Genomic DNA, 18,012 nt, shown 5'->3' with positions numbered 1-18,012 from the left:
GTAGGGGTAGGGGCACCTCTCCTAGTAGTGCTCAGGAGACCAAGTGGTGATGAGGATCAAACCCAGGCCTCCTGCATGCAAAACATGCACTCTGACCCAATCAGCTTTCTCTCCAGTCCAAATACCCATGTCATTTTCCTTTTCCACTTCACTGGCTTCTTGCAGGATCTGGCGCCCATGTCTAGCATCTCCAGACTGTACTAAGCTTTGTAGAACCCTTCCTGCCTCCTACTGAGCCCCTTTCTGGGCCTGGCCTCCTCATGTGGCCTTAATTCCCACCAATGTTGGCCACGTGCTGTGACTGCACTGGGGCATGGGGCTCTAGCATTAGGCCCACTAGACCGTCCCCACTGTCTCTCACAGCCTCAGCATGGTCTTTCTTTTTTTTTCTTTCTTTTTTTTTTTTGCTTTTTGGGTCACACCTGGCAATGCACAGAGGTTACTCCTGGTGGTGCTCGGGGGACCATATGGGATGCTGGGAATCGAACCCGGGTCAGCCGCATGCAAGGCAAACACCCTATCCACTGTGCTATCGCTCCAGCCCCCCAGCATGGTCTTTCTAAGGAGGCATAAGAACAGGGGAACTCCCCAACTTCCCCCCACCCACCATACCCTCGTGTCACCTTCTTTAGGAGACTTCCCTGACATTGAGAGTGAGCCATCTTAATGTTAAAGCTTCTCAACAGACCGAGCTTGTGGGGGAACTGATAGAAATGGAAAAAATCAAAGGCCATGTGAACTCCATGGTCATGTACTGCTCCAACTATAAATTCCACTCAGAGAGCTTGAGGATAGAGCCCTTGAGAGTAGGAAGAATTCAGGAAAACACGCTTTGGGGGTCAGAAGATCACTCCGAGGGGAGGAGTGCTAGCCGGCCACATGCAGGGCCCTGGGATTGATCCCCAGCAATGCTTGGCTTCCTGGGCTCCACCAGGAGGCCACTTGGTGGCCTCCAGCACCAGTGGGGAGGCCAGGACAACCACACAGAACCAGAAAACACGATTCTGTATATTTCTTTGCACTTGTATGTGCATAGACTAAGAAAACATAGAATCTTCGTTGTCAGTTTTGCCTCTATGAAGGAGAACTAAGGCTCAGGATTTCAGAGGAGAAAAAGGAGACCCTTTACTAAATATTCTTTATGATTTTGTACAAAAGTATGTAAATGGGCCGAGATGATAGTTCATGCTCTGCATGTAGCCAACTTGCTTCAAATCACATGTGGTCCCCTCAGCACTGCCAGGTATGGCCCACCCCCCAGTTCCATCCCCTAAATAGTCCCATTTTTGTTGTTGTGTTCTGGGGAGACATACCTGATAGTGCTCAGGGTTTGCTCCTGGTTCTGTGCCTGGGTGTTGATCCTGGCAGTGCTCTGGGGAGCTTGTGGTGCAGGGGATCCAACCCAGACCTCCTGCCTGTAAAGTCTGGTGAGCCATCTCTGTGGCCCAGTAATCCTTATCTAGTGGAGATATATGCACAGTAACAGTTTTTTACAACGTAGTATCTGGGGACTAGAGAGGTAGTGTACAGAGGTTAAGTGTTTGCCTGCATATAGTCATTCGCGGTTCAAACCCCAGGACCTCATATGGGTCCCTGAGCACAGAGCCAGTAGTAAGTCCCAGAGCACTTCTAGGTATGGCCCAAAAATCCTAAATAAATAAAATAAAACTAGGAATGATCATAGAAGAGTATAATTATGTTGGCATGGTGAGTTATGGTATCTTCTCTATCAGGTTGTGGATTTTACTCTGTTATTTTCACATTCCACAACCTCTCCTTACCTGAACCCACCCATTCTTACTGTGTGTGTCTATGTCTATGTGTTAGACCTGGCTTGAAATTGTGCATCTATGTGTTACTTCTTGGCTCTTTGCTTTTTGAGAATATAATGCAGTACCTGAAATATATTAGTGCCTGCTGAATGTCTGTATTCTTCAGCTTTGGGGCTGTGCTCAGTGGTCCTGGGGGTGGGGAACCATGCAATTCTGGTTCTGGGTCGCACTGGCCTCTCACATTCAGAGCATGCACTCCAGGTCCTTGAGCTGTCTCTTCCATCCAAAGATCTGTATTCTGAGCTGGTGGACATCAGAGGCATTAGGTCAAGTGCATAGACTACAGAAGGGTCTTTTGGCAGAGCAGCTCAAGCAGCATCTGGAAAGCAGAATTACTGTGGAGGAGTTTCAGGACCCAGGAGGTGACTTGAATGGAGAGCCAGGCCTCACGCGTGTCAGTTTCTGGGCTCAGTCCCTGGCACCATACAAGAGAAGAGTTTAGAGGTGAGGCAACTACCAAGCTAAGTCCTTTCACCCCAAAAGGATGATAGTACTGGATCGGGGACAGAAGGAGTCTATAGGAAAAGGGTAGAGGGCGATCAAAGGAAAGAGCATGGGCCCAGCTTTGTATGAGTCCTCAACCTCAATCAAGATTCTAGACATGGATGTAGCTTATTGGTCAAGTGTGCATGAGACCTGGGGGCTGGAGCAGTGACTCAGGCTATAGTGCATGCTCTGCATGCAGGAGGCTTGGGTTTGATCCCTGACACCATGATTCCCGTCTCCACCTCACCTCAAGCATCGCCAGAAACAACCTCCTAAGAAGCCAGAGCAGTAGCCCAGTGGGTAGGGCATTTGCCTTGCACTCAGCTGAGCCGAGTTCCATCCCCTGCATTCCATATGGTCCCTTGAGCACTCCAGGAGTGATCCTTGAGTGCAGAACCAGGAGTAAGCCCTTAGTACTGCCAAGTATTGCCCCCCAAAAAACAAAAAAAAACCCAACCTCCCAAGCACCATATTGGGAGTGACCTGAGTGTCATAGGATGTGGCCCCCAAACCAAACAAGACTCTAAAGACTCAGTTGTTGATTCTCATTCTTGGTGTGCTCCCCAGGCCTGGTGAGTAACGTGGTCTTCACCAGTCTCACCACCGAGCAGAGGCACCCTCTCCTGGTTCAGCTGCAGAGCCTCATCAGAGCGGCCAATCCTACTGCAGCATTCATTCTTGCAGAAAATGGGATTGTCACCAGGTAAGCTTACCAAGGTCGCTTCATTCCAAGGACCAGTCTCTTGCTCAGACACAGCACTCCAGTATGACCCACAAGACCTTTCCGCTGTATCTAAAACCGGAATCTGTGTAAACATCAGGTGATTCGGTTTGGTCTTTTTTAAGACCCACTGCCCCACCGCCACCCCTGCCCTGCTCTGCCTGGTGGTCTGGTGGCTCAGTGGTGGAGTCCTGCAGTGCTGCTTAAGCCTGTTGGTGCTCAGTGCTTGGGGACCTCTGGGGATCTCCATGAGACTAAGGGGCTAACTTCTAGGAACAGGGGCACCCCAGACAGGAAACAAGGTTGGCAAAAGGCCAGGCTCAGAAACATGTTTTCAAAACTGCTTTCAAGGGATGGAAGTCAAAATTCCCAGTGTTCCTTGGAACTCTTAGATATAAGAGACATGGCATAGAGCAGTAATTTCAACCACCAGTCCACAGACTGGTGCCAGTTCACATGCATAGTAAATTGAAAACTACTGGTCTATCACCTTGATTATAAATGCAAGACAGGTGGGGCTAAGGAGATAATACAGTGTTAAGGTAATAGTGCATGGTCGACCTGGGTTAGTCTCAGCATCCCATAAGATCCCCTGAGCACCACCAGGAGTGGTTCTTAAGCACAGAGCCAGGAGTAAACCCTGAGCACTGCCAGTTGTGACCCAAAAACAAAAAATAAGTACATAATGCAAGATAGGTATCAGTCCCCAAGTGTAAAAAAAGTTGAAGAATACTATCAATAGAGAACAGAGACAAATTATTGTTTCTATATACACTAAGGTTCTAACTCAGGTCCTCTCATACATGCAGTATAAGTGCTCTCCCCCTCTGCACAGCATCAGTTAGAAATTATCTTTTTTTTTTTTTAATTTATTTTGGGGTGGGGGTATTGGGCCATACCCAGTGATATCAGGACTTAGTACTGGCTTCTGCACTCAGGGATCACTCCTGGTGGGGCTCAGAGAACAGTATGTCGTGTTAAGGATTAAACATGGGTTGGCTGCATGCGAGGCACATACTCTCCCCACTATACTATTGCTCTCGTCCCAGGCTTTGGTAGTTGTTTATTAGGTTTTTTTTAATTGAGGGAGGGTGGGCTTTTTTGTCACACATGATGATGCTCAAGGGTTACTCCTAGTTCTGCATTAATTTCTCCTGCTGATGCTCAGGGGACCATATGGGATTTCAGCGATTGAATCTGGGTTGTCTGCATGCAAGGCAAATGCCCTACCTGCTGTTCTTTCGCTCCGGCCCTGGCTTTGGTAGATTTAAGTCTGTTAAGGTCAACTTTGAGAACCACTGGTCTGGCATACTCAGTTCTTTGTATTCAGTAGTATTGTGATTCTCTAGAAGGAAGTCTTTGTTCAGAGGAAATGCATGCTCAAGTATCGAAAGGGTGAAATAACATGGATATACAACCTACTTTATAGAAAAATATACATTTATGTGTGCTTGAGGGATGGGGGGGGAGGAAGCAAATGTATAGTTAAACTCGATTGCCCTAACTAACGTAAATTTTTCTGTACATTTTCTAAGGAATGAAGACATTGATATGATTCTCTCTGACAATAGTTTTTCAAGTCCCCAGATGCTACGATCTCGATATTTAATGTTCCCTGGCTGGCAAGTATCATCTTTGAAAAGAAGCTTTTTTTTTTTTTGTAAGCCCACTGGTTTATTTATTTAAAGAAAGAGAAAAAAGAAAGCGAAAGAGCTGGGATGGGCCAGAGAGATAGCTAGGTGGGAAGGGCATTTGCCTTGCACCCAGCACCACCACATACAGTCCCCAAACCATGCCAGGAGTGAACCCTGAGTGCAGAGCCAGGAGTAAGCCCTAAGCTCCCTCAGGTGTGGCCAAAAAACTGAACATGAGGGGCTGGAGCAATAGCACAGCAGGTAGGACGTTTGCCTTGGATGCGGCCAACCCGGGTTCGACCCCCAGCATCCCATATGGTCCCCTGAGCACCGCCAGGAATAATTCCTGAGTGCAGAGCCAGGAATAACCCCTGAGCATCACCAGGTGTGACCCAAAAAACAAACAAACAAAAGAACTGAACAAGAAAAACCAAATAGAATCGGTGTGAGCTAGGAGGGAATCAATGACCTAGCCTGTCCCTAATCCCACTGACCCTGGGGTTCTGAGTCTCAGATCCAAGCTGGACGTTTTTCTGGGTATTGGGACTTGGGGCATTGCCTTGTAGACACCAAGCATATTAGGGTTTCCTCCAGCCCTTTGGGAAGGTGAGATGGCTGGCAGAAAGCCAAGGAGCTGGCACCTTCCTGGCAAGAGACTCATACCTGAGAACCTGGTCAGTCCTCCAGCATTTCCTTCCTATATATGGGCTCTTTGCTCACGTGCCCAAGCAGTGTCCTGTCCCACTGCCTCCGAGGAAGCATGGAAAGGGCACTGTGACCCTGTGATGCCAGCATCATTTTACACCGGGCATTGTTGTGAGGTGCAGTTTCCACGACAGTAGCCACCAGCCACGTTGACTGACACAACAGCCTCCCGCACTTCTCTCTCCACTTAGAGACCTCTCCGTTGTCCACACTCTTATGTTACCAATATTTGTACTTTGATTTGATGTGCATCCCGCTCAGCTACACAGCGGCCCATTCCTTACACCAGAATGAGACAGTTACCTCTTAGCCAGAAAGAAACATATGGAGCCTGTGGAATGAGATGAGATGGGCACCCCTTTCCTGCCTTTGCCTCTGGGCCCAATCCTGACAGGCAGGAAGGCTCTTGTTCTCCAGTCCATACTGGCTTCATTCTGCCTTGCCACAAGCGAGCTAGTTCAGGGCACAGACTTGGCTGAAAGCAGACTGAGAGGGGAAACTAGTGTGAGGGTTCTTTAGAAGGCTTTTTGTTGTTTTGCTGTTGTTGTTGGTTTTCAGGCCACACTCTGCTGTGCTCAGGGATTATTCCTGGCTCTGTGCTCCGGGATCACTTCTGGCAGTGCTCAGGGGCCATATTGGGTGCCAGGAATTAAACAGGGTTGGCTGCATGCAGGCTAGTGCCTTCCCCACTGTACTATTTGGAAGACTTTCCAAGTCAGAGGTCTCAGGCATGTGTCGCATTCTCTTGAGAGTAAGTATAAATGGCAGGTATGGCCAGAGTCCCACACATGCAATATTCAGAAATGTAAATGGGCCCTTATTGTTTACATTAACATCTATTGTATTTAGCACCTAGATAGCACCAGAAATACCTATCATAGTCAATGTGAGGTGGTTGTTTTGTACTCATATCCTCACCTCCTGCTGGGAGCAGTGTAAATTACTGTGGGAGTGCTTACCCCCTCTCCTGGAGGAAATGCCGGTCTGAGAGAGTCATCTCAAGGAAATGATAGAAAAGAAGGGATGACCATGTTAGGGGATAGGAGTTTATTACACTCTTTCTAGTTTTGCATATTTAAAATTTTTTTAGTAATAAAGTTAATTTTTTAATGCTCTGGGATCCTCCCCACCCAGTACCAGGAAAGGAACTCAGGGCCTCCATGGAGCAGTGGGGCTTTGGGGATTCCACAAGCAGCCATGATGCTTTTTTGTTTGTTTGCTGGCCATGGCAGTACTGCTTGGAGGCTACTCCTGACTCTGGGCTCAGGGTTGCTCCTGGCAGTGCAGGGGGGACCGTGTAGTGCTGTGGCTCAAACTGGAGTTAGCTACATGCAAAGCAAGCACCTTAACCTCCTATACTGTCTATCCAGTCCCTATGACTGTTCCCCATGATTCTGTGGCAGACCTTATACCTGCTAAACTCAGCATTGACACACTGGTGCAGAGACGGTCCACCCCACCCCTTCCTTCTAGAGAAAATGCACACATCCAAATATAGTCTGTGAAATGGTCCTCAGTGAGATGGGGGCACAGAGTTGAGAGCTGAAAGAAGGGGTGGGGGGGATCCTGGGAAAGAAACCCAAGGGTACCAGGAATGACCATTCCCCCAGGCTTCCAAAACAGATGGGGTCTTTTCCTTCAAGGAACTGCTAGTCTTGTGGAGATAAGACCAGCATCCTCACCCTATTCTGATGAGCCAAACATGTTTCCCAGTTCCAAGATGAGATTTCCACATTTAAGCAAATGTTTGGAACATAAAATAGTATATAATAAGGAAAAATTGAGATGTAAGTGACATCTGGTTCCTCCAAAAATAGTAATTACACCCAGTGCCTCAGTTCCTTGTACTTAGAATTTTTTAAAATCCTTTAAGGTATCAAGGTAAATTTGCTGCTGGATCCGTCTTTCCACTTATGGTTCAGATCTGCGTGTGGTTTGGACGGCCCCTGGAGAAGACGCGCTTTGTGGCTAGGTGTAAAGGTAAATAAACCTCAGTGGCTCACGTCAGGGTTATCAGACAGGGAAAAACGTTCCGGAGAATAGCTTCCTGGTGCTTCTGTGTTGTTCTGTGTGCTCTCTTCTCCTCGGACTTGTGTCTGAAAACAGGTGGAGGAATTTGAGCCCAAGAGTCCCCTGCCCTGGAATTCAGTGGCCAGGCAGTCTGATGGCCACAGTGGGGGTTGCACCCGCTCCCCAAGGAATGCTGGCAGAGCTGCTGGGGAGGCAGGAGTGGGAGCAGAGTGTGGGACTCCTGCGCCCTGGAGGAGGGGCCCTACACCTCCCTGGTGGGTGACAGCTGTGCTCTCTTTCTCCACCAGCCATCCAGGCCTCCATCAAGCCAAGTCCCTTCTCTGGAAACATCTACCACATCCTGGGCAAAGTGAAATTCACAGGTAATGGCTGGCCCTGGGAGCCCAGCACTGCAGTGTCCATGTCTTGCTGTGTGTGTGCGTCCACCGCCTCTGCTGCGCTGCTCCGTGTGTGGGGGTGTGGATTGGGCTGCTGCTCAGGCTCTCACACCCCTTTGCCAAGGGCCCACCTTTCCCCCAGTTTCCGCTGGCCACAGTGGAGAATGTGACTGCTTACTGCCCATCCTCCCGCTCCTTGACTCCCTACATCCAGACTCGGTTCTCCCAGACCAGTGTCCCAAGTGTAGCAGCCCTGTGCTCTGAAGCTCTGACCCAGTTTTTGGTTTCATGGAGAAGTTTGAGGCCATATCAGAGTTGCTAGGGTGCTACTACTGGCTCTATGCTCAGGTGACCAGGGGTGCCCGGGACTGACCGAGGTCAGCAGCCTGCAAACAAGTGCTTTAACCTGTACTGTCTTCCAGTCTTCCTCTTCCTCCTTTTTTCCTTATTTTGGTTCTGAAGCCACACCTATCGATGCTCTGGGGCTACTCCGAGCTCGGTGATCAGGAGTCGCTCCTATCTGTGCTCAGCAAACCATGCAGTACCAGGGAGAGTAATCAAGAATACTCAGGCCTCCTGCATGCAAACCCTGCATTCCTGTCCTCATGAGGTATCTCTTGGCCCTGCTCTGACCCTGTCTTCCAGGGTCTTCAAGCTTCCCACTTTCCCCCTCCCTTCTGTCTCACAGGACTATTTAATCAATCTTAGACATCTGGAAGCCTCCCATTCTGAAGGCTGTCCAGGGCCAGGGAGATGGCTCAAAGGGTCAGAGTGCATGTGGAGTCCCCAGGTTCAGTTCCCAGCATGACACGGTCTCCCCAGGCACCACCAGGTGTGGCCAAAAAAGCAGCAAACAAGAACCTGAGGTTCTTCTTCCCTTGGCTGGAGTCAGGTGTTGCCTCTAAACAAGTAGGAATTGGCCCACTGGGCAGAGGGACAGGGTAGAGGGTCGGCGGTGCTGGAGGATCAGAGGAAGAAAAGTCACCATCTGGACCCGGAGAAGAGTTCAGGGGTGGGACTCTGGGGGAAGGAGGGAGGGAGTGTGTCTGTTAGGGAGTTGCAGCTGTGATGACGAACACCAACGAAACCAGCAGGTATCAGCCACTGGGCAAGGACTTGGAAACAAGGCCACCTAGCATGACCCAAGGACCCAGGTGACAGGCATGTGTGTCCGCTTCCACTCATGGCGTGCCAGCATGTCCTCGGGTCACCCCGCAGCCCTAAGGGTACCACAGTCAGGGGTCCTGTCTAGATACCTGGCTCTGCCCTGGCCTCGTTAGTCACAGTTCCTCAAAGCTCCTCCAGGCCGCCTCCGTGGAGGGGGGACAAGGGGAGGGGTGGAGGGGAGCCCTCGGGTGCTCTTTCTTCAGGGAGTCACTGACAGAGTTGTAAGCATGGGGCCCTCTGGGTTCAGAGGGAGAAGTATGACATCATCCCAATGGAGGTGTCTCCCAGGTCCTTAGCCCCTACCTCCGGCTTGATTTCTGTTACTAATGGTGCACCTGCGGCCCCTCCTTAAGCCCAGTTCCCGCAGGCCTTGATACCCATCTCTTCCTGCTTCCAGGTCTCGATGCCTCTCTCTTCACCTCCCACCCCATCGCCTCCCTTAGTTTAGACCTCTCCTTCCTTCCCCTACCCCGCCCTTTCAGATACCAGGGATTAAGCCCAGGTCCAATGCATGCACGGTGAATGCTTTATCCCTGCCCTTCCACCTCTTGGTTTTGGGATCCCATCTGGTGTTGCCAGCGAGAGGGGGTCCTACTGGCACAGTGCTAGGGGTGTTTGCGTGTGGGGCCAGGGATCAGACCCAGGACTCACACAGCCCACTCCCCAGACCTGTCAGCATCTCTCGGCCCCCTTAGCCCTGCTCCTAATCCCTTACTCAACGGTAACCCTACTGGCTTCTGCTTGGATTTCTTTCCTCCTCCAATTTTTTAGGGGGCATTTTGCACTTTCCTTATGTCTTCAGTCCTATAAGTCCCTCCTGTTTCCACCCATGTGACTGGTTTTGTTGACCGTGCCCTGGACTTCTGTAACCCCTGAAACCCGCCCTCTCGGAATCCCCTCCGTGATGGGGAGCATCTCCTCCGCTTCCTCGCTCACAGCAGCCCTGCCAGCACCGCTCCTGAAAACCATGTGGGTCTTCACAGCCTTTCACACTGTAGGTGTCAGGTGACACTTCCATCTCATCTCATCCCCCCGGAAGCCCCCTCCTCCCTCTTCTGGAGCCCTGGTGCCCTCCTGGTGCCCAGCTGGCACTGCTCCCCGTGCCCCCCTTCCCTCCTGCACGTGCAGCTGAACCCAGCCATATGTGCCGCTGCTGATGCTTGCGAAGCTGTTTCCTCTCTGGGCAGCAGCTCAGCGACTAACATGTGTTCTTCCAGACTCTGAGAGGACCATGGAGGTCTGCCACAACACTCTGGCCAACTTGCTGAGCATCGTGCCCGTTTTGGAGGGACCAACCCCACCCCCCGATTCCAGAAGCACCCCTCCAGCCAGCAGTGGACCGCAGGAGAGCTACCTGGTGTTCATCGGCTGCTCCCTGAAGGAAGATAGCGTGAAGGATTGGCTGCGGCAGTCAGCCAAGCAGGTGCAGCTCAACACACACACATATACACACTCGCACATAGCAATGCACACGCACAAACGCATGCACACAAAAAAAAATGCGCACACACAAAAACATGCACAAACACACACACAAACACATGCACAGACACACACACAGGGCATGCCCCATTCGGGGCTGCAGCTGGAACAGGCCCCCCCCTCATTGCTTCTCATTTGTTTGTGTTTTGGGGTCACACCCAACAGTGCTCAGGAATTACTCCTGGCGGTGCTTAGGGAACCATATGGGGTGTCAGGGATTGAACCTGGGCTGGCCGCATGTAAGGCAAGTGCCCTAACCACTGTGCTCTCTCTCTGACCCAACTTCCCATTGTTTTTTGGGTCCTCCCCACTGGTCTGCTCCTCCTCGCTCTGTACACATTTTGGGGGAGTCTTGGAAAGTGGAGGCAACTACTGCAGAGAGACCCTCGCTGACTGTGCCCTGTGATCATGTCCAGTTCCATTTCCCAAAGGAAACTAGCATTATTGGGTAGCTTAACTGGGCCTAAATGAAACTTCATTTTTGTCTTTTTGTAATAATTGCATTTTTGGTTTTATTTTGGGATTATACCCCACTGTGCCCAGGACTGGCCCTGTGCCCAGCGATCTCTCCTGGTGGGGCTCACAGGCCCAGGTGCTGTAGGCAAACACCAGTAAAGGATTGAACCTGGCATGCCAGGAAAGTGGCCCACCTGCTATCCAACCGAGTCCTGTCTCAAACCCCTAACTTCTTTTTTCTTTATTGGACCCTGGGGTCAACCTGGAGTTCAAAGCTCAGAATTTCATCTTCACTGAAGCTGAGTCAAAAACCCCCATGTTCCAAGCCCAGAAATTTTCTGTCCTCAGACTCTTTCTAGAAAGGGGAAACCAAGATATACTTAGAGTGGTTTGGAAACCAGGTCTTTATGTGTGGGTAGCCTGAGGGAGGGACCCTGGAGGTTGCACAGACGCACTGGATCTTCCTCTAGCCCAGGACCACAGAGAAGACAGACACTGAATGAAAGCCCCGCTGAGGCCAGCTGCAGGGCTGTGCCCCTCCCAGACTCAGTGCACAGCCTCATGCCTCTCGGGTACTCCTTCCTTAGACTCATCTGAAGGAATTCCTGAGTTCTGTGGCACCACCATAGAATTCTGGCTTGCATGTGTCACAGTGGGGCTTAGGGTGGACAGTCGGCAGAGCAGCAGCTTGTTCCACCCTGGCAGTGGGACTCGGTGGGGGGAAAGTCGTCTCTCCAGGAGTGGCTGGCAGGAAGTCAGAGCCACGCCGTGGCACACACAGGGACCCCCTCCACTGGGACCTGAGTCATGTCCTGGCCCCCAGAGCCTGACCCCTTGCCGCTGGTGGCACGTGGTCAGCTCTCTGGGGACTTGAGCCTGCCCTCCCTCTCACACAGAAGCCTCAGAGGAAAGCCCTGAAGACCAGAGGGATGCTGACCCAGCAGGAGATCCGGAATATCCACGTGAGTGCTTGGTGGGCCTGCACGGCCCTTTGCCCAGAGACCCCTGCTCCCGTCTGAGCTTGCCAGCTGAGTGGGAAAGGCGGGCATGTGAGTGAGGGGACTGGAGTGTCTGGAGGAGGAGCTGGTGATCAGAGGCCGCTCTGCTCTGTTCCTGGGAGGCGACAGAAGCTTTCTCTCCCCTCCCTTTGGGGAGAGAAACCACAGTTAAACCAGGAAGGGACTCCAGGGCTGGAGACACAGGACCTCAGGCTAGGTGCTTGCTTGCAACTGCTGCTGTTGACCTGGGCTTGATCCCCAGCACCCCAGGTAGTCCCCTGAACCCGGCCAGCAGTGATCCCTGAGCACAGATGGGTGTGGCCCAAATAACCAACTAGACCAAAAAAATATCTCTGAAACGTCGAGCTCTAGAAGCTGCTTCCAGGCAGGCAGGGAAGAGAAATCCCTTAATGAATCCTCTAGGGTGATTCCCCCATCCTCACCCGCACTGCAGCTGGGGACAAAGGCTGACAGGGCTGTGAGACCAGCCCCGGTAATCAGCAACCCTCTGCTTTGCTCTGGAGGAGGCCCTTTCACACCCAGTTTGTACCCTGCTACCAGGACAGAACACCATGGACACCTCAGAAAGCTTTTCCGTTCCCCAGAAGCCCACCTTAAACAGGATCTGAGGGGCCAGAGTGATAGTACAGCTGGGAGGGCATTTGCCTTGCATGCAGCTGACCCAGATTTGATCCTCGACATCCCACATGGTCCCCTGAGCACCGCCAGGAGTGATTCTTCTTTGCTTTTTTTTTTTTTTTTTTTTTTTTGCTTTTTTGGGGTCACACCCAGAGATGCTCAGGGGTTACTCCTGGCTCTGCATCCAGGAATCACTCCTGGTGGTGCTCAGGGGACCATATGGGATGCTGGGAATCGAACCCAGGTTGGCTGTGTGCAAGGCAAACACCCCACCCGCTGTGCTATTGCTCCAGCCCCCAGGAGTGATTCTTGAGCAGAGCCAGGAGTAACCCCTGAGCATCACTGGGCATGATCCAAAAAAGAAAAGAAAACAACACAGAATCTGAATTCAGGTTCTTTATTTTAGAAGTGACAGGAGGGGGCTGGAGCTATAGCACAGCAGGTAGGGCGTTTGCCTTGCATGCGGTTGACCCGGGTTCGATTCCCAGCATCCCATATGGTCCCCTGAGCACCGCCAGGAGTGATTCCTGAGTGCATGAGCCAGGAGTAACCCCTGTGCATCGCCGGGTGTGACCCAAAAAGAAAAAAAAAAAAAAAGTGACAGGAGATGCTAGTAGGCACCTGGGAAAGTTAGGTACTGGGAGCATTGTCAGACCAACCCACCACCCCCTAGGGCGTTGAGCTTAATCCCTTTAACAACACCTCACTTCCTCCCAGCAGTCATGGCTTTAGGCTTTCATGCCTTGCACTTCTTGCCTTTCACGGGGCAGTGGCCCGTCTCACTAGGGTGTTGATTTTTGTCTTTCTGCTGTGAAGGAGGGGGTCTGCGGTGTGCCCCACAGACAGCTCTGCCTGCTGTGTGCACCCAGAAATTCCATGCATTTACCCAGTGATGGCGTGCTGCTCGAGTCAGCAGTGCTCAGGACCCAGCAGAGCCTCCCATAGAGACTGAACCCGGGGCCAAACCAATGTAATGCAGGGCATGCCTTAGCCCTTTGAGCCATCTCCCCATCTGCTTACTTAATTGTACTGAATGAGTGATGGAAGGGATTAGAGCTCTCCCCCTCCCCCCCCCCCCCGTTTTGGGTCATACCCAGCAGCGATGCATAGGGGTTACTCCTGGTTCTGCACTCAGGAATTACTCCTGGCAATGCTGGGTGGAGGGGCATGTGGGACGCTGGGAATCGAATCCGGGTCAGCCACGTGAGCGGAAAATGCCCTACCCACTGTGCTATTGCTGCAGCCCCTCAGTGAGATCATTCTTTTGGGGGGATTAGGACCATTCCCAGCTCTCCTTCTGGCTCTGTGCTCAGGGGTCACTCCTGACAGTGCTCAAAGTACTGTGGCACCAGCTCAGCCCATGCAGGGCAAGTCCTTTAACCCCTCTGCTGTCCCTCTGGCCCCTAGTTGGGTGGGAGGGGAGTCAATTCTAATAGAATTTGTTTTTCCTGCAGGTGAAGCGCCACCTTGACCCCCTACCTGCAGGCTACTTCTATAATGGCACCCAGTTTGTCAATTTCTTTGGTGACAAGACTGATTTCCACCCTCGTATCCTTGAATTTGGGGCAGTATGACTGGGAGGTGGGGGGTAGGGTAGAGGTGGAGGCGTGCGCGCGCGCGCGCTCGCACACACACACACACACACAGAGCCACCAAGGCCAACTCTTCATTTCTCTGGAAACAGGAATTAGATTTCCCCTTGGTTTGATGATGACTGATGTTCCTCTGGGCGCTGTAGTGTCCCTAGCATCTCTAAATCAGAGATGAGTGGATTCCACAGAGGGAGGGTGGGGGTGCTGCTTTGTGCTCATGGACACCGAGGGGCTCCATTCTGGGGCCGCATGAAGGATCCCGGGCCAACCCCTGGCACCGTCTTTGCAGCTCCACTGCTGCCAGTTGCTACAGAGAGAGCCTGTCTGTAAGCTCCTGCGGGGTGGCCCCCGCACCTGGGCCAGAGCGCAGCGCCCCTTCCTTAACGAGGTGCCAGTCATGGATCAGTTCATGAATGACTACGTGGAGGAAGCCAACCGGGAAATCGAGAAGTACAACCGAGAGCTGGAGCAGCAGGAGTATCACGACCTCTTTGAGCAGAAGCCCTAGAGGAGGGCTCAGAGATGGACTGAGGGTGTCTGGGTCTGCTCCGGAAACCCTCCCGGAGGGGCTGTCCTTTGTTCCCGTGGCCCTTCCCGCTGGCTTTGAGTGCATGTTGTCTTTCCTCTCTGCGGCGCTGAGCATCTCCTGCACACTGACCAGTCCTCACGCCGGTGGGTCAACCAGGCCGCCCTGTGTGTGCAGTGGGTAGTCCAGGCCTCCTGGCTCTGGTGCCAGAACCTCGTCTGGCTGTGGAGGCACAGGGCCAGGGCAGTAGGGGAAGCCTTGGAACCGCACAGAGGAGCCGCTGGCATGCAGAGAAACCCAGGCTGCCCAGATAATCTGTCGCCACCCCTGGGAGACCAGGACCTCATGGGGGGCCTGGGGGGCACACAGCATAAGCCCAACCCCAGAGCTGGCTTAGACCAAGATCGGCAGCTGCTGCTGACCCAAGACACTTCCCCCAGACTGGCCGAGCTGAGGGGAAGGCACACCCTCTTTCCAGAAGCCTGTGGCTGTCCCACAGGCACAAGCAGGCCTTGGTCTTGCGCTCCCTCCTGGCATGCCTCTGATTTGCTTGATGGGGCGACCAGCACCAATCCCCTGCTCAAGCCCTCCCACTGAGTCTGTCTCACTCAAGGGAGGGTCCTCTGAAGCCAGGGCTCTGATTGCTAATGGAGGGAGCTCAGACTCCCTCCTCAGCCTCGTCAGGTTTTGGGCCACAAACTTCAAGAAAAAAAATCACACCCCAAAGCATTGTAGTTGGCTCCCCTGAGGACCAGGAATTTCAAAGAATTCCAACATCCAAGTTAGAATTTCTTCCAGTAATCTTGCATTCAGCTGCACCGTGAAACAAGGGACTGCCATGTGCGCCTGTGCCCGGCTTCCAGAATAAGTGTGGCCGGGAGTGGCCACAGCACTGATTTAGGTGACAGTGGTTAGGATCTCAGCGAGCCGCCCGCCTCGACTGTAAATGCTTTCTGAATCTCACCAAGTTTCTTGCATGCCTTAGGAAGAAGCACATAGATGAAACCAGCGTTTCCTAGTAACATAGAGGGTGTTAGGGAAGGCCCTGGCGCAGAGCGTACAGAGACAGGATGGAGTACCTGGGTCTCTGCTTGTTCACACGAGGTCTACATGCAAGTAGCCAAGCAGCCCCTGCGGGCTCACTGGCAAAATATAATTTTAAAAAATGTATTTGAAGCTAAACAAACAAAACCCCCAAATACCATTGACTCGAAATCTTGCATGCAGACAGACTCCGGGAAAGGCCCATGTGCTCCACTCCCAGCCCAGGCCCCACCAAGGAGCCTGTGTCCAGCTGCCCCTGCCTTCTGGCTGGCCAGAAGCTGAGGTCCACGCTCCAGCCTCTGCTCCAGAATCCTTAACCTAGATCTTTAAGTGCAATTGATTTAAAAAGGAAAAAAGAAAAAAAAAGCAATGAGTTACTGTAGCTTTTAGTTCTACCGAGCTCTTTTTAAAAACTCAAACTTGAGCAGCCTTAGGAATGGGGGGTGGGGGCGGGGGGCGGGACTGGAGGCCCATTTCCTCCAGTTCGCGTGACTTTTAAATGACGCTCTGGATCCAGGAGCTTGAGCCATTTTCCTGGCTGCTGCACAAGAGTTTTTAAAGAGGGGTCCATGCCCGCCCTGTAGACGCGGGTCTTCCCACTGCGTGGGGCTGTACTACGTGGTGGTCTTGGTTCTGACTTTCCCATAGAAATGCTCTCTCACCAACTCGCCCCACGGTCCGATTCCTCTCCGTTGAGAGGGGAAGCTGTGATTACCTCAACTTATCTATGAAACTGTGATTGAAAACAAAGGAAAAAAAAAAAGAAAGAAAAAAAAGCAAAGTTTAAGAAGTTTTTAGTTTAAAAGCCAAAAAAAAAAGGCAAAACTGGCTGAGGCTTCCACAGGCTCACCTCAGCCCGCTCAGGAGTGAAGGGCACCGTGGCGAAAGGGCATTCCTAGGGGCGCACTCACGCGCCTCAGAAGAGGCGCCGGCAGCATGCGGCCGAGCTCTCTGAGGACTGAGATTGGGAGGAGCCCCTTCCAGGATGGGGGGGTTTCTGCCGTGAAGGTGAGCATCCACCTGCTGCTGCAGGCTACGGCTACGGTGTGGGGCCACGCCTTGTGGTAGACTGGCCTTGGCCGTGGCCGAGCAGGGACCCAGCAGAGACGTCGTCCTCTGGGGGCTCGAGTGCTCCCTGCCAGCTTTCCTGCTCACGGCTTCAGTTCTCTCTCACCCAGAGTGCGTGTGGTGATACCCCAGTCGCTGAAGTTATGGGTTCTCTTAGGTTTTGATGTGTGGTATTTTTCTTTATTTCTGATTGGAAAGGAAAATGCCAGAATCAAAGAAAAGGGATTACTACCCTTGTGTGTGGCCCCTCAGAGCCCCCCGGGGTTGCTCAGTGACCTGAGGCCTGGACACTGGGTCCTGCAGGTTGCAAGAAAAAAAAAAAATATCCTCCTAAAGTCGATTAGGATTTTGGAGAATTTTTGCACAGTAATAAGCTCTGGGTTGCTCTTTGAGCTCCTCAAAAGGGAAAGTTAACTCAAAGATTGTATGCCATATATTAAGTATTTCAGCCACGTTGCTGACCTAGTTCAATAGTTGTACCTCAGAAAAGTAGGTGAGAAATGGCTTCCTCATTGTCCCAGGTTGTCCAGTACTAATGACATAAGAGCTCACTTACGTGCCAAAATTCACTTTTATACTAGTTTTTCAGTGCTTTAATATTTGTAACTTAAATTTTAAAAAAGATTTACAAACACTACTGTAACTTCAGTGAAACTGAATTGTGTGATTGAAGCTTTTTGCTTATTATAGTATTTATTACACTACTTAATTCCGTAAACATAAAAGTAGCCTTCAGTTTATTTTTATATCATTTTCCATGTTTTTATCTGCAGTTGTGTTTGTGACTTTACGTTGGTAACTGAGCTGTGATGCGAAGGACCAATAAACTCTCACGGAATCACCACCTGCCCGTGGCCTCAGTCCCCACAGCCCCAGAGGGCAAGACACCCCCTGCTGAGGTGGCTGTGGAAAGAGTCCATGGAGGGGCTGGAGTGATAGCACAGTGGGAAGGGCGTCTGCCTTGCACGCAGCCGACCCGGGTTCAAATCCCAGCATCCCATATGGTCCCCTGAGCACCGCCAGGGGTGATTCCTGAGTGCATGAGCCAGGAGTGACCCCTGTGCATCGCCGGGTGTGACCCAAAAAGCAAAAAAAAAAAAAAGAGTCCATGGGCTCACAGTCCCCTCCTGAGACCCTCCAGTGAGCGGCTGGCAGAGATTCAAAGGCGCTTGGGGACCCCAGGGGCGCCAACTGTGAGCTGCTGTGGGTTCCGCCCAGCCCTGTGACACGTGGCATCTCCTGCCCCTGGATTCG

General features: G+C 51.8%; 1 protein-coding gene across 1 annotated transcript in view; it reads left to right on the top strand.

The window, feature by feature from the left end:
* Positions 1-17,498, top strand: part of DNAAF9 (dynein axonemal assembly factor 9) — a 123,080-nt gene extending 105,582 nt beyond the window's left edge. The window contains exons 30-37 of the mRNA XM_055130213.1: positions 2,886-3,021; positions 4,575-4,661; positions 7,252-7,358; positions 7,697-7,771; positions 10,171-10,376; positions 11,788-11,853; positions 13,983-14,076; positions 14,516-17,498. Of these exons, the coding sequence (XP_054986188.1) occupies positions 2,886-3,021; positions 4,575-4,661; positions 7,252-7,358; positions 7,697-7,771; positions 10,171-10,376; positions 11,788-11,853; positions 13,983-14,076; positions 14,516-14,628 (884 nt within the window). The 3' untranslated portion in view covers positions 14,629-17,498. The remainder of the gene's footprint in view (positions 1-2,885; positions 3,022-4,574; positions 4,662-7,251; positions 7,359-7,696; positions 7,772-10,170; positions 10,377-11,787; positions 11,854-13,982; positions 14,077-14,515) is intronic.
* Positions 17,499-18,012: the final 514 nt, after the last annotated feature.

The sequence above is a fragment of the Sorex araneus genome, chromosome 3 (genome assembly GCF_027595985.1).
Source record: "Sorex araneus isolate mSorAra2 chromosome 3, mSorAra2.pri, whole genome shotgun sequence".
Lineage (NCBI taxonomy): Eukaryota > Metazoa > Chordata > Mammalia > Eulipotyphla > Soricidae > Sorex > Sorex araneus.
The sequence above is the reverse complement of the archived record's forward strand: the minus strand, read 5'-3'. Positions and strand labels throughout refer to the sequence as shown.